The sequence below is a fragment of the Oryctolagus cuniculus genome, chromosome 16 (genome assembly GCF_051225735.1).
Source record: "Oryctolagus cuniculus isolate XC-2025 breed Fujian yellow rabbit chromosome 16, ASM5122573v1, whole genome shotgun sequence".
Classification (NCBI taxonomy): Eukaryota; Metazoa; Chordata; class Mammalia; order Lagomorpha; family Leporidae; genus Oryctolagus; species Oryctolagus cuniculus.
This window is the reverse complement of record NC_142882.1, coordinates 62391316-62407381: the sequence shown is the minus strand read 5'-3', so window position 1 is coordinate 62407381 and position 16066 is coordinate 62391316. Positions and strand designations below refer to the sequence as shown.

Below are 16066 nucleotides of genomic sequence, written 5' to 3'. Positions count from 1 at the left end.
CTAGATAAAAATGTTTATTGCATTATGAGATAGAAATATTCTAGATAATTTAAGTAACTATTCATGATTATTATTAAAATAAATAGTTTGCTGTATTTTCTATGTGCATAAAGGAAAGGGGAAGAACTTGGGAGGTGAGAATTTTTAGACTGATGATAGAAATTCCTCGTGGTTTTAGGTCTCTGAAGTATTTTTACCTCAGACTGAAGTTTGTTGGTCATTGCTAACCACAAGAAATCATGCTCGAAATATCATTTGATCATAATTATGATCAAGACATCATTTGTGATCTAGAGTAATGTTACATTTTCACATAGGATATTTCCATTTAGAATGATATAAAATAAATTAACTTTCATTAATGTGGTTTCATGTGGTAAATGTGATACTTACAGAGGGAGCATCTCATCAACTTCTGACTTCAGTTATTTTGGCCTTTTTAGAGGGAGTGGTACTGATCAGTAAAGCAGGTGTACCCATAAAATTACAGCCTTGAAGAAGGAAACATAAAAACTGTTGTGGCTGTGCTGCCAAAGCATAATTCAAAGGCAATTCTGAGCACTCCTCTTAGAGACAAGGAGGCAAACAGGCAGACGGGCACCTGAAGCCCCGACAGCTGTTACGTGCTTCTCGTAAGAATCTTCAGTGCTGGCGTGTGTGCGCGTGTGCGCGTGCTGTGTGTTTCAGCATGGGTGTCTGATTCTCCTGTTCTCGATCCTCCCGGTAACCATGGCACAGACCCCTTGTGTTTTACATGAATATTTCCAGGAAAGATTTTGCAACTGTTTTCTTTCACTCCAAAATCTGTTTATTTTTAGTTATAAGGATCTTGTATAAAATTTAGATACAAATAATTTGTTGAGTGGATAAATAAATTTGTCCCATTAAAACAAGCATTTCACTTCTTTCTCATTGATATGTAATCTCTCTCAGACTTCAGGAAGATTTATATTAAGAAGATACCAGGCGCTCTCTCTCTCCTGTTCTCTCTCTCTCCCCACCCCCCTTTGTTTCTTCTTCACCCCTTCCCTCGGCCTGTTGGATTTCCCTGTCAATAAACCCTTTCCCTTAAAAAAAAAATAGAAGATACCAGGATTGGGATTTACAAAGAATTGTCCTTAGGGTGATAGTGGCAGGTAACCAATGGCAAAGCAACAGATCGATAAATGAGGGATATATTTTTCCCATCAAAGCCTTTTTTTTTTAATTATTTATACACACACACACACACAGAGAGAGAGAGAGAGAGAGAGAAAGGGAGAGAGACAGAGGGAAGGAGAGGGAGAGAGAGAGCTTCCTTCCTCTAGTTTACTCCCTGCAAAGCAACAATACCCTGGACTATACCAGGATGAAGCCTGGATCCAGGAGCTTCATCCTGGTCTCCCATGTAGGTGGCAGGGGCCCAAGCACTTGGGCCATGTTCTGCTACTTTCCCAGGTGCATTAGCAGTAAACTGGATCAGAAGTGGAACAGCCAGGACTTGAACTCACACTCTGATATGGGACACTGGTGTCACAAGCTGCATCCTGTCCTGGCTGTGCCAGCTCTGATACCACTTATTTGTTTATTTAAGCTATTTACAAATAAAAAAAAGCCAAATAACTGGAAGCTCATCCAGCTGCTTTAGCTCCCATTTAGCGAGCACATAAACAGTTTTCAGGACCAGGAGCAGCAGCACATCTCTCAGTTCTGATTTGTGGACCACAAGAAATTACCCAAGTCACTGAACTAAAATTTCTCTGCTTTATATTTCCAAATAACATACACTTTAAATCAAGTCACTTTTTAATTTAAATAAAATGAACTCTCTAAAATTGTTTCCTCTTTTAAATTCCTCATTTTCATTGCTTATTATTGATGGATACAACAGGAACTCGTTCTGTGGTTAGTATCACCTTGTCTTTGTTTTGGGAATACCTACAATAAAATTTTGTATTTGATTGAAGCAGACTAGTAACTGATCATATAAATGGAATAAAACCCCCACTTTTTAAAAATGGCTCTCTCAGCAGGTGGTGAATAATTTATTAAATATTATTCCTTCCTTTTAGATCATTGGTGCCTGAAGAAATCTATTAGGTGTTTGGGGGTTATTTTGATATTGCTGTATTAATACATATGAGGTAAATGGAACCAGTAAAATTTGTCATTTCTGTGAGTTTTCACATGTTTTTTTAGAACCCCCTAGAGACATAATTTTCAAAGCTCTCAATAGACTTCTCTCACACTTTCCTTAGGCTCTATGTGCACCCCGATTCTCCCTTCACCGGTGAGCAGCTACTCAAACAGATGGTGTCTTTCGAGAAGGTGAAACTCACCAACAATGAACTGGATCAGCATGGCCATGTAAGTCTGGGCAGGATTCCTGGCTTGTGACGGAAAAGTCACACAAGGCTTCCTCTCCCTCAGTCCCTTTGTCTTGTCCCCATGCACTTTCCACCCTTCCATCTCTGAGTCACTCTATGAGAGCATGTTTGTTCTACTCTAGTCAAGACGTCATTTAGGTGATCTTGGACTATCTTAAAATTTACTGTATACGAATGAAATGGATCCTTTTCATCTGATTCTTATTTATAGCCTTTGCTTATACTCCTGTTGACCTCTTTTTACATTTTATTTGTTGAACTTTTTATTTAGTGGAGCATTAAGCCTTTGACTATAAATTAAAGTTTTTTTATCTCAAAAAAATAAATAAAAATTTTAAAAAGAGGTATTTACAGGTATTTATTTCATGTGGTGGAGGCAGGGATTTTTGCACCATGGATTTCCCAAGACTTCTGCAACTGCCTTTGTACCTGAGCCAACTGAACAGAGGGAGTCTGCATTTTTGGGAGCTGCTGAATTAGCTGCTTGAGTTAAATATCTACTTTCTGTCAGTGGTCTACCAGATGCCACAGAATGAAAGAAATGAGCTAAGATCTCCTTTGGGGGTTTCCCAAAGTGTGTGCTAGAGAACACATTCACATGAAATGCAATAGCACAAAAGGGATTTTATATCTAAATAAGTATGGTAAAGTGCTGTTTAATAATTAGTATTTATATTCATCCTATCCTCCTTTGTGGAGAGTAGCACAATATTAAAGTATAGAGAAGTCCTGTAGTTGAAAACAAGATGAATTTGACCTTGTGTCAATAAGGAGTTCTATTAAATTTGGAAAAAGAGAAATTAAAACTCTGAGTTCTTGCCAGTAGTTCATAGAAGAAATACTCTTTGATCAAAGCTCTTTCATATTATATAAGATTCCTTTTGTTGAAAAATATTTATTTTCATTCTTATTTGAAAAGCAGAAAGACAGAAAGATGGAGAGATTTTCTATATACTGGATCATTACCCAAATGCTTGCAAAAGCCAGGTGGTCCAAACTCAATCCAGGTGTCCCATGTGAGTGGCAAGTACCCAAATATGTGAGCCATCATCTGTCACCTCCTAGGATATACATCAGCAGGGGGGTGGATCAGAAGCAGAGTAGCTGGTACTAGAACCAGACATGTTGCTATGAGATGCAGGCATTCCAAGCAGCATCTAAACCACAGTGCTAAGCACTCAGGTAAGATTCCTATCTGATGGGGCCATTGCTGTGGCACAGCGGGTTAAAGCCCTGACCTGAGGTGCTGGCATCCCATATGGATGCTGGTTTGAGTCCCGGCTGCTCCTCTTCTGATCCAGCTCTCTGCTATGACCTGGGAAAGCAGTGGAAGTTGGCCCAAGTCCTTGGGCCCCTGCACCCACGTGGGAGACCCAGAGGAAGCTCCTGGCTCCTGGCTTCGGATTGGCGCAGCTCTGGCCATTGCGGCCATCTGGGGAGTAGACCAGTGGATGGAAGACCTCTCTCTCTGTCTCTACTTCTCTGTAACTCTGTCTTTCAAATAAATAAAAATAAAATCTTTAAAAAAAAAGATTCCTATCTGAGGACTGTCTGGGGTGTGATTCCACACTCTTAATAGAAATTCATATAAAAATACAGTTTAAATTTTAAACTAAAAAGATTTTAGAAAGACTTCTTTTGGATAAGAATAATTTCCTTTTTGCTTCCATTGCCAGAAAGCCCGTGGGTATTTTCGTGTTTGTGTCCATGGCTTACATATTCTTATATAATTATTCTCTCTTATCCCCTTTCTTATCAGGCCTGTGCTACCTAGAGGATGTGTTTCAAAAACCTTCCTGAAAGATGTTGTTTTTAAGTGGATAATAATTTGGAGAGTTACATGGTTGGGATATTCAAAGTAACTGAATAGATTTTTGTTCTTTTATGTATTAGAAAAGATAATTGATCTTTATCATTAAGGAGGTTGGCACAGTTGTCCTGTGTTATTTCTTTCTAAGATTTTCTACTCATGGACTTTTTTTCAACTTAAACTTTATAAAGTATCTGAATAATTTTTATAGGTCTAGGATCATTCTTAATGCTGTTCATATTAAAATTTCTTGAGTTCCAACTGAAATCATGGTTCTGGTAATTTTTCATGCATTATTTTAGAAGTATTTTTTCAGTCTTTCCAGAAAGACTTGAGTTCATTTTGAGATCCGCTGTCCAGAATGGAAATGTGTTTCTTGTGGCATCAGCCTTGTGGGTTGGGACAGCACTAAACTGGACTCCAGGACTGCTCAGTTCTATGCTGATGATGCCGAGATCAGACCTTGAAGAGTTATTTATTCTCAGATGATGGCTTTTTTAGTGTCACAACTTTTATGATTCAATGGAACCTAGAATTAATTTGTTCTGAAAATTGTAAAGAGATTTTTAGAAGTTGAATCAGTTCAGAAGAAGCGCCTCTTCATAGATGCATTTTCATTTTATAACAGGAAAATGTCTTGTTCCCCACAACTTACTTCTTTAGTGAAGCAGAGCACCCTGCATGTTTTTAACCCCTTCAGGGCTTGAAGAGAGCCAGGGAGCTCCAAGGGCTGAAACTCAGAGATCTGAGTGCTTCTAGCAGCCTTTCCCAAAGGAAATTCACCTTGCGGTGGTGGGAGTAGGGGTCGGGGAGATTGTTTAAAGCCTAGTTTTTATTTTTTTCCTTTTCATTTTGATGTGTGTATGTGGGTGGGTGTGGGTGTGATTTGAAAATTCTTCCTATCTTAGGAGAACATTTAATGAATAGGAATTGTTTTTCTAAGTATTAGGAAACAAACATTTCCTTTTGTCGTTTCAAGTTTATTCCAGTGTTATGACTTAACATTGTTTTTTTTTTTTAATTAATTTATTTATTTGAAAGTCGGAGTTACACCCAGAGAGAAGGAGAGGCAGAGAGAGAGAGAGAGAGAAAGAGAAAGAGGTCTTCCATCTGCTGGTTCATTCCCCAAATGGCTGGAAATGCGTCAATCTGAAGCAAGGAGCCAGGAGCTTCTTCTGGGTCTCCCACGCGGGTGCAGGGGCCCAAGGACTTGGGCCATCCTCTACTGCTTTCCCAGGCCATAGCAGAGTGCTGTTTTGGTAGTGGAGCAGCTGGAATTCGAACTGGCACCTAGATGGGATGCAGGCACTGCAGGTGGTGGCTTTACCTGCTATGCCACAGTGCCAGCTCCTGAACATTGATATTTTGAACCAACTTGGAATCAACTCATGATACAAAGAGATGATGTTATCATTCTTAAAAAATTCTTTCAACTTATTTGAGTCTCATTTGTTTACATTTTTTCCTGCTGTTGTTTGGGATCAGTGAAAGGTGACATGTTCAAAATTCAGTCCCAGTTAATATCCTGTAGCTTTTAGTTGGCTTCCAGTCAGCACAGAAAGGTTGGTCATGCATCAGTTGTCTCATGGGACTAGTACATACTCTGCTTCAGTGTTCATAGACACACTGTCCACCATGTCCTTGTAAGCCGAGAAAGCTAGAGAGACATCATTTGGGATCCTGGTAGCAGCTGCGAGTGCCCTGGGCCCTGTGCACTGATTGTAGGATGCCTGCTGAGAGCCAGGCCCCCTGCTGGGCCCTTGCCAGAGGAGGGAAGAGCTGAGTCCTCTTATTTCAGAAAACATCCCTGATTTTGCAGACTTAGGTCGCCTGTCTGGGTGGATCAGGGAGATGTGGGAAACTTTTTATATCTGAATGTGAATTTTGCCACTCACATTTAATAGTGGCAAATTTTTCTGTTTTACTTACAAGATACATGAAAACACTATCTCTTGGCTTTGTTAACCAGGGTCTGTTTATGATTTCTGAGTACTTTTATTAGTTACAGCTTGGAAAATCAGCATTTCCAGCCCCACCCACATCCTCCCACTCATACCCACATCAAAATGATTCAAGTTCAGTTTTGTAAGTAGATATTAGAAATCAGGGAAGAAGTCATAAATAATAATAAACTTCACATTTCCTGAGGGCTGCCTATTTCTGATGTGCTTTACAAGGGTTACTTATTCTAATCCTCTCTCTGATCCTACGAGGTTAGTACTGTTTCACATTTGAGAAAATTAGAGGTTGGAGAGATGAGATCATGTGGCCCCAGATTAAAGAGGTAGCAAGGGGCAGATATGGACTTCTCACCCAGATCTGTGTAGTACCACACTGCTTTTCTGAATTGTTGAATTTTATTCCCTCCCATAAATAGCAATTTGGTTTCCTAGAATGTATTGTAGAAAATTTAGACATGCATCCTTTGGTGTATGTAGACTAACAACAAAAATCTTTTAATGTATTTATTTATTTAAAGTTTATCTACTTGAAAGGCAGAATAACAGAGAGAGATGAGGAAAGAGAGGGAGAGAGAGAGAGAGAGAGAGAGAGAGAGAGAGATTGATTCATCCTTTCCGTCTGCTAGTTCACTCCCCAAATGCCTGCAACATCCAGGAATGGGCCAGGCTGAATGCAGGAGCCAGGAGCTCCAACTGGGTCTCATACATCGGTCGTAGGAACCTGGGTGCTTGTGCCATCACCTGCTGCCTTCCAGGTGTGTTAGCAGGAAGCTGGCTTGGAAATAGAGGCAAAAACTCCTTCCCACTGAGATACGTGACCCCAAGCAGCAGCTTACTCCACTCCATCGCAACACCTTCCCCGACAAAAATAGTTTAAAGACTTCATTTTAAAAAATAAAGCTTTTGCTCCTGATGGTGCCCCTGTCCCTGTCGCCTGCCCATCCCTTTAGAAAGGACACTTGAAACAGTGTGTGGTACTTGCAGTCGTTTTGATAAAATGTGATTAGCAGTGATGACTCTGCAGTATCTTGGTAAAGTGACTTGCCTTATGAATGGAAAGAATAAATCCCACTCTTAAAGTTGAATTTGAAATAATAAATGTTATGTTTTTTTCTTCACTTCACTGTATTTTGACCAGTGTTGCAGTAAGTACGTAAAATTCAGGACCTCTCCTGTCTTTCCTGTAGATAATTCTGAACTCAATGCATAAATACCAGCCACGGGTGCACATCATTAAGAAGAAAGACCACACAGCCTCATTGCTCAACCTGAAGTCTGAAGAATTTAGAACATTCATCTTTCCAGAGACAGTTTTTACAGCAGTCACCGCCTACCAAAACCAGCTGGTGAGTATGCCGTTCACAGTTACTGTTGTATAATAAAGGATTCAGGAGGTTCTTGTATTTCCTTGGGAGAGAAGAGATATGCCAGTACTCAAAATGGAAGTTCACTTTTTTTTTTTAAAGATTTATTTAATAATTTGAAAGGCATGGTTACAGAAAGAGAAGGAGAGAGAGAGAAGGAGAGGGAGAGAGAGAGGGAGAGGGAGAGAGAGGGAGAGAGAGGGAGAGAGAGGGAGAGGGGGAGAGAGAGGGGGAGAGAGAGGGAGAGAGAGGGGAAGAGAGAGGGAGAGGGGGAAAGAGGGAGAGAGAGGGAGAGAGAGGGAGAGAGAGGGAGAGAGAGGGAGAGAGAGAGAGAGAGAGAGAGAGAGAGAGAGAGATCTTCCATCTGCTGGTTCACTCCCCAAACCAGCCGTATGTCCAGGGCTGGGCTGGGCCAAGGATAGGAGCCACACTGTCCAGGTCTCCCATATGGGTGCAGGGGCCCATGTACTTGGGCCATCTTCTGCTGCTTTCCCAGGTGCTTTAGTCAGGAGCTGGATCAGAAGTGGAGCAATGGAGACCTGAACTGGTGTCCATATGGGATGCTGGCATTAAAGCTGACAGCTTAACCCACTGCACTGCAATGCCAACCCCTGGAAGTTCACTTTGTAGAGAACCACTGAGTGCCAGCCTGGCACCTGCAAGGGGATGCCAAGGGACCATGCATTTGATCATCTCTCTGGGATCGACAAATCTAGATCAGGTGGATTGAGAACCTGTCCCAGTCTGCTGTCTCCAATTTTCTTCTCTAGAGAACTCCCTGCCTCCCTTTCCTCCTCCTGCTGGTCTACATAACCATACTCTCATTGCTTCATAATATTTAAAGGTTCAAATTTCCCTCTAAATCAAGCGCACATATTCTAGCTGACGGCCCAAACTACTGATACTTTAGACCTTTTGTGAGGTGTATTCAGGTATAATTTGGGATACGGTAATTCTGATAAAATGGTTTTAATTATCTCTTTTAGGTTAAAAACTGCAGTATGTAAGCAGATATGCGTTTAGTAAACATCAAGATCTCTAATTTAAGATGCTGAGTGGTGTTTCCTATTGGTGCATATCCCATTACGAAATTGGCTCACTTCTTCACCTGTAAGGCTTAGTCCCACTTGGTGCATGTTTCTCAAGGTCCCGCTAAACGCCCGGCACTGATAGGCACTTCCGCATACGATTGAAAGGCTTGTGGCGACACTGACAGTAAAAGTGAGAAAGCTGGGGCTAGGAGAGGGTAAGTGACCCTCTGTAGTGAGGAAGGACGGCAAGGAGACTCCTGTAGATTCACGTCCCTAAAGCAAACTCACCTACTGAGTTCACTTGACACATCTGGCTGCTCAGAGGCTCCCCAAGTCATTGTTCCTTGCTTTTGCTTGATTAGTTGTGCATGGCCAGGCCTGCTACTCTACTCTTGTCTTGATGTTATGTTTTGGGTTTTGGGTGGTGAACTGTTAGCTGCTACCTGATACAGGTCTCAGCATTTGTCATGGGATTGCCAGGCAGAGGAGGAGGCCGGCAGCGTCCAGCAGGGGAAGTAAGGTGAAGTTGAAACACAAACAAGGGAATGGAAACCGAGAGAAGGGACGTGAGCAGACAAGCGGGTGCGTAGGGCTTGAGCACCTGCAATTTCTGTGCAAGTTGGAGTGGATTTCATTCACCCCTGTGGCTGCTGTTCTCCTTGCCTTTAGACTGGGGCTAAGAACTGGGCCGATCAGTGTAGGGGTTGCCATGAAGCGTGTGGGAGCGTGTCTGGGAGCTGGAAGGCACTCTGTAAATACTGACCAGGCGTGAGGTCGCTGTTGGGCTCTCTCAAGAGTGTCAGATGGGGACTTGTCACCCCTTGGGTTTTCACATTCTGGTCTGTTTTTTAATAAGATCAATGAAGGCTCGAGTATTATCACGCTAATTGTTTTACAATAAAAGCAGAGTATTTCAACTTTTGAGTTGTCTCCAAGATGACAACACAAGAGTGAAAACTTTCAGAGAAGTCCCAAGCTAAAAAATTTGGGTATAGATTGAAAGGCACAAGGCCTAAAACACCAATGCTTTTCTTTTATTTTTTAAAGTTTTTTTTTTATTTATAGACATGGAAGATATATATTTGCTCTTATCATTTTTGTTTATTTGCTTTTTTATTTTTATTTTTAAAAAAGATTTATTTATTTGAAAGGCAGGATTATAGAGAGGCAGAGAGAGGGAGGGAGAGAGAGAGGTCTTCCATCCTCTGGTTCACTTCCCAGATGACTGCAACAGCTGGAGCTGCACTGATCCAAAGCCAGGAGCCAGGAGCTTCTTCTGGGTCTCCCACATGGGTGCAAGGTCCAAGGACTTGGGCCATATTCCACTGCTTTCCCAGGCCACAACAGAGAGCTGGATTGGAAGTAGAGCAGCCTGAACTCGAACCAGCACCTATATGGATTGCTGGCACTGCAGGCGGAGGTTTTACCTCCTACGCCACAGTGCCAGTCCCACCAATGCTTTTCTTTGAAAATCTATAACATTGAAACCAACAGTGCAGTTTGAGAGCACATGAAATGTAGATGTTACAGGTTCAGAAACAATTCTTAAAACTTTTTTTTTTTTATTATTTATTTGTCTATTTATTTGAGAGGTGGAGTTATAGAGAGAGGGTGAGACAGAAAGAAAGGTTTTCCACCTGCTGGTTCACTCTCCAAATGGCTGCAACAGCTGGAGCTGGGCCAATCCGAAGCCAGGAGCCCTGAGCTCCATCAGGGTCTCCCTTATGGGTGTAGTTCCCCAAGTACTTGGGCCGTCTTCTGCTGCCTTCTTGGGCGCATTAGCAGAGAGCTGACGCTCTGGTATAGGATGCCAATGTCACAGGGGTCAGCTTAGCTTATTGTGCTACAATGCCAGCCCAAAGATTTTCTTTTTCTTTAGTGAAAATTATAGAGGCAAAACAAAAGTTAAAGGAAGTTTCTAAATATATAACACCTTTGATTTGATTTAATAGTTGAAAGAGCAGTCGCGAACAACTCTTTTGGTAGGATCTATCATATTATGGTATACTGAGACGGGGTTATTAGTTTACACAATAATATGAACTTATATCTGGGTACTTAATATGTACCTAGCATCATTTGAAATGTATTATCTTATTGCATTGTCACAAGATAGTCTCAACAGTGTTTTTATTTGGCATCATACAGTTGGGGAAACTGAGACACAGAATTCAGTAAATCATACAAGATGACCTTCCTGTGCCTGTCACAGATGTGGATGCGAGCAGGAAAGGCTTAACTAAGAGCCACTGCCCTTCACCTCTATGCTGTAAATGCCCCGTGTTCCCACGGAAGCAGAATTTCACCTCCTCTAGGCTTTTGATCCTAATAGACTCCGAGACATCTTTTCTGGAATGTTTCCGTTCCTTTTAAATAAATATTTACTTCAATTTATTTTCATTTTATTTTGGAGAGAAGGAGCAAAAGAAGGGAGAGAGTTGGAGAGTGGAGGAGGAGAAAGAGAAATCTCCCATTTAGTGGTTTACTTCCCAAATACCTGCAACAGCCAGGACTGGGCCAGGCCTAAGCCAAGAGCCGGGAACTCCATCCAGGTCTGCTGCATGGGTGGCAGGGACCCAGGCACTAGCGCCATCGTTTGCTGCCTCCCGGGATGTACATTAGGAGGAAGCTGGATCAGATGCAGAGTAGCCAGGACTTGGCACCAGGCTATCCCAATATGGGGTGCAGACGCCCCAAGTGGAGACTTAACCACTGCACCGAGTGCCCATCCCCTTTCAATTCTTAGTGTTCATCGTGTTTTATTTGTTTGTTTGTTTGTTTTTTTCCAAAAAGTGCTCAGTACTCATCTGCGGTATGCAGGGCGTGGTTCACGCTGCACTCCAGCCAGTCTGGCGCTCTGGTCTCGCGCTCAGCCGCAGGTCAGAGAATTCTCTCGTACCAGCTGCATCTAGGAGCAGTCAGTGCTTAATGACAGCATCTCATTTCATACTTTCTCCACTCAACTTTTAATTTTCTTTTTTTTTGAAGATCTATTTATTTAATTGAATTTTAGAATTACAGGGAGAAAGGTAGAGACACAAATTGAGAGATCTTCTATCTGCTGGTTCACTCCCCAGACAAGGCCATGGCTGGGCCAAGTGGAAGACAGGAGCTTCATCCAGGTCTCCCCCATGGGTGGCAGGGGCTCAAACACTTGTGAAGCAGCTGGGGCACAAACAAGCACCCAAATGGGAGGCCAGCATCGCAGATGGCAGCCTTACCCATTACACCACAACGCTGGCCCCACTCAACTGGTTTTTTTATTTTTTTTGGAAAATTTTCCTTTATACCAAAATATTAAACATGATAAAGTGAAGCCCCTGTACTCTTCTCCCAGATTCAGAAATTAACATTTTGTCATATTTTTTAAGCTTGTTTTAGTTTTTATTTATTTGAAAGATAGAGTCACAGAGAGAGGCAGAGAGAGGTCATCCATCCACTGGTTCACTCCCCACATGGCCACAATGGCTGGAGCTCTGCTGATCCGAAGCCAGGAGTCAGGAGCTTCTTCTGGGTCTCCCAAGCAGGTGCAGGAGCCCAAGCACCTGGGCCATCTTCCATTGCTTTCCCAGGCCAGAGCAGAGAGCTGGATTGGAAGTGGAGCAGCTGGGTCTTGAACTGGCGCCATATGGAATGCCGGCACTTCAGGCCAGGGCGTTAACCTGCTGTGCCATAGCGCTGGCCCCACCATATTTGTTTTATGTTTTATCTCTATTTCTTTCTTCCTCTCTGTAGACATACTTTTCCCTTTCCCTGAATTATTTAAAGCTAAATCGCATGTCTCAAGATTCTTTGTTTTGAAGACTTCTTGCTAGTATATCTTGACAATGAGGGCACTATTTTCATTATTGTAGCCAGCGTATCTTTATCACAGCTAAGAAAGTTAGTAAGAATTATTCCTTAATATCATTCAGTACTGACTGCAATTAGAATTTTCAGGATGGACCAATAATAGCTTTTATAATATTTTCTCTGTCTCTGAAATAAAATCTAACTAAAGTTCATGATTTTGATTTATTATTATTGTTATTTTTTAGAATTGTTATATTTTTCTTAGTTTTTAAAAAGACTTATTTACTTGAAAGGCAGAGTGACAGAGATGGAGAAGAGAGATCTTCCATCTGTTGGTTCACTCCCCAAATGGTCACCGTGGTCAAGCCAGGAGCCAGGAACTGCATCCTGGCTTCCCATGTGGGTGGTAGGAGACCAGGTTTGGGTCATCTGCTGCTGCTTTCCCAGGCACATTGGCAGGGAGCTAGATCAGAAGTGAAGCAGCAGGGACTAGAACTGGCACCCTGATACAGGGTGCCAGTGTTGCAAGCAGCAGCTTAATCTGCCATGCCACAGTGCTGGCCCCCTGACATTATTTTTAATTTAAAAATCTTTCCACATTTTCTTTACTAATTCTGAACCTAACCCCCCTGAAAGAGACATCATGAGCCCCATTTTGTACGTGAAGAAACTGAGGTTCAGAGTGGTTAAAATATTCACCATGGTGCCGGTGCTGAGGCGTAGCAGGTAAAACCACCGCTACAGTGCTGGCATCCCATATGGGTGCCAGTTTGAGAACTGGCTGCTCCACTTCCGATCCAGCTCTCATCTATGGCCTGGGAAAGCAGTAGAAGGTGGCCCAAGTCCTTGGGCCCCTGCGCCCACATGGGAGACCCAGAAGAAGCTCCTGGCTCCTGGCTTTGAATCAGCTCAGCTCCAGCCATTGCAGCCATCAGGGAAGTGAACCAGCAGATGGAAGACACCTCTCTCTCTCTCTCTCTCTTTCTCTCCCTCTCTCTCTCTCTTTCTCTGCCTTTTCTTTCTCTGTATAACTGCGACTTTCAAGTAAAATAAATAAATCTTTAAAAAAAATTCACCACAGGTAAATTTGATAGCAAAGCCATCATGAGGTTTTGATCTTTTGGATCTTAATTCCCCATTGAGGTGGCATCAGGATGTAGCCACTGGCAGCGTCAAGAGTTTGAAAACTGAGTCAGAAAACACCGCTGAGTCAAAATAAGTTAAGATGCTATAAATGCAGATCCCAGCACCAAGTGCCCTTCTTCCTAATATTTGATTCTCATTGGTGTCACAGATGGACTCCAGATCCAGCCACATGTACTCGGCTATCTTTTGTTGCATCTTAAAGTATAAAGGTTAACGTGATTAGTTTGTCATTTCATTGCTGAACAACCGAAAATGGAAGTGTCTGAATGCAGGATTAATTTCCAACATAGACCTGCTGTGTCTGAGTATATTCCTATACAACCATCTTTAAAACCATAGTCCCCAGCAACAAGCCACACGTAAATTTGAAATCCCATCCGTGGTAAAGGTTTGATTTGGTATAATAATATGCCAGTTTTGCACATGGCTTATACCTCAGTGGACCAATCAAAATTCATATAGCAGATGCTCAGTAAGCATGTTTGGGATGAATAACTCAATTTGGGGTTAGCATTTTCATTAGTCCTATGTCATCTTCTAAAGTTATCACTGACTGTTTTTAGGCCTAGGTGTGTTCACTGCTTTTTCACCACTATCCCAAGTTTGCATATTGATTTTACCATGGTCAATTTATAATAAAATAAACATACAAGAAATAAAGTAGATATATACTAAGTCTGTTTTAAATGTTAGAATTTTTCCATGCATTAAAAGCAAAGAGGGAAGATAAAAGAAAGATTCAAAAGTTCACATTTAGGACCCCTTTCATATCCCTTAAATTTTGGGTAGGATCATTATTTTTATGTCTATTAGCATGCAAATAAAAGTTACCGATAGAATTTATGAAAAACTTCTCTTTGTGGCTGGCAGTTTTTTTTTTTTTTTCTAGGTAAGGAAAAAGGGATTTTTTTTTTTTTTGGTCATTTTTCTCTCTAGTTTTTTCAAGGGAATGATTGCATTTCTTCACATTATTAGATAAAAGCTAAATACATTACACTTTCAACAAACTATTTTATAATTTAAGATTTAAAGGTCATGTGTTGTTTTTGAGCAGGCAAACCCTTGCTGTTAGGGTTGAAGTGTAGGTCAGGTTTCGTTTTTAAATGCCTTTGGTCAGATCTTTTCCTGATAATTGGAGAAATGGTCTCCAAGGGCCAATTTCACCTTGTGGCTGGATTCAGAGTTCAGAGACGTCACAGGGAGTAATGACCATCGCAAAAGGTCCCTTCTCTTTGGCACAGCCGGTGGTGTCGTGTCTGCCTTCCAATTGTGCATACGTTTACTTACAGGTAATAGAGATGTTGAAAGAATGAATTTTCTGGTTAGGAGATGCATTCTGCTCCATATTAGTGAGATAATACATGAAAAAACAGGCTGCCGTCTGGCTGGAATCAGTCAGTGATTTGGCTGTATGTAGACACACGAGCTGCAGGATTTCATGAATGTACACTGTTCTTACATAACACTTTCTTTTCACCGAGTGAGAAACATTTCTGCTCCTCAAAATTATTTTTGAATTATGAAGAAGACATACCTCTGGATTTTCTGCAGACAATGATATTTGGTAGTTGGTTTTTTTGGATACCTCTTTCAGTTTTACCTTTGACGAAAGTGATCTTGTTAAATAGTGTCAGGCTGCAGGCATCCTGTGTTCAGGAGTGAATGAAGTTGTGTCCCACGGAAACAAAGCAATGTTGATCAGTCAGCTCCTTTCTCTCAGCTCTTCTCAAGTGTGTGGCTTTTTCAGTTATCCAAATTTCATAGACAGGTAAAGGGACACTTTTAGAGATGAATATTTTTCTATACAATTATAGATTTTTATTTAAATATCTGTGGAAGGAATCTATGATTGACTTTAAAAATCAGAGTGTGACTACCTAGAATGTTAAAATATTGCTGTTTAAGATTATTTTATCGTGAAATTAGCAAACAATGAAATGCTTTCACTTAGTCTGAAATTGTATTTTTGACTACTTGCTCTTGAACTAACCCTCAACAAACTCTTGTGGGCACCCTAACAGATTCAGCATGTAGCGCTATTACAGTGAGTACAGTGGTCTCATGAACACGTTTCACCCATGGTCCCTGTGATGTTAACTCAAACTCCCTGAAATCTGCTCAGGAATGTCATCTCAACCCAGAGCCTCTGTACAGTTTCAGTCATAATAGGTGCAGTTAGCTTTTCGCCTTCTAACTTCCAAGAACAATTATTTTCCATGAAATTAAATTAAATGGGGCATAGAGAAGATAAATACCTGGTAATTATCTTGAACTCTTTTTCTAATTGTGCACTGAAATGAAATCATTATTATAATTAAGTGAGAAGCCCCAGTGTGTGAGAACACCTTGTACTCTTCTTGCAACTTTTCTGTAATTTGAAATTGCATTAAATTGTAAAGAAAAAATTTAAATTGTTAACTTAGGGATTTGGAAAGGTGGATTTGTAAGATATTGGAAGTCCATAATTCTAAAAATGAAAGGAAATTCAAAACATCTGAAAATATTTGTGAAATTTGATTTGCTTCCTCATGCAAAATCAACAGGAAATGTTATAGTAACACATTGAACAACTCACATTTTGAGAGTATACATTCAC

General features: G+C 41.1%; 1 protein-coding gene across 2 annotated transcripts in view; it reads left to right on the top strand.

The window, feature by feature from the left end:
• The window catches only part of TBX20 (T-box transcription factor 20), a 57206-nt gene that overhangs the window by 6686 nt on the left and 34454 nt on the right, over positions 1-16066 (top strand). For both annotated transcript variants that reach the window (XM_002713752.6, XM_089315508.1), the window contains exons 4-5: positions 2238-2346; positions 7325-7483. In XM_002713752.6, coding sequence (XP_002713798.1) covers positions 2238-2346; positions 7325-7483 — 268 coding nt within the window. The remainder of the gene's footprint in view (positions 1-2237; positions 2347-7324; positions 7484-16066) is intronic.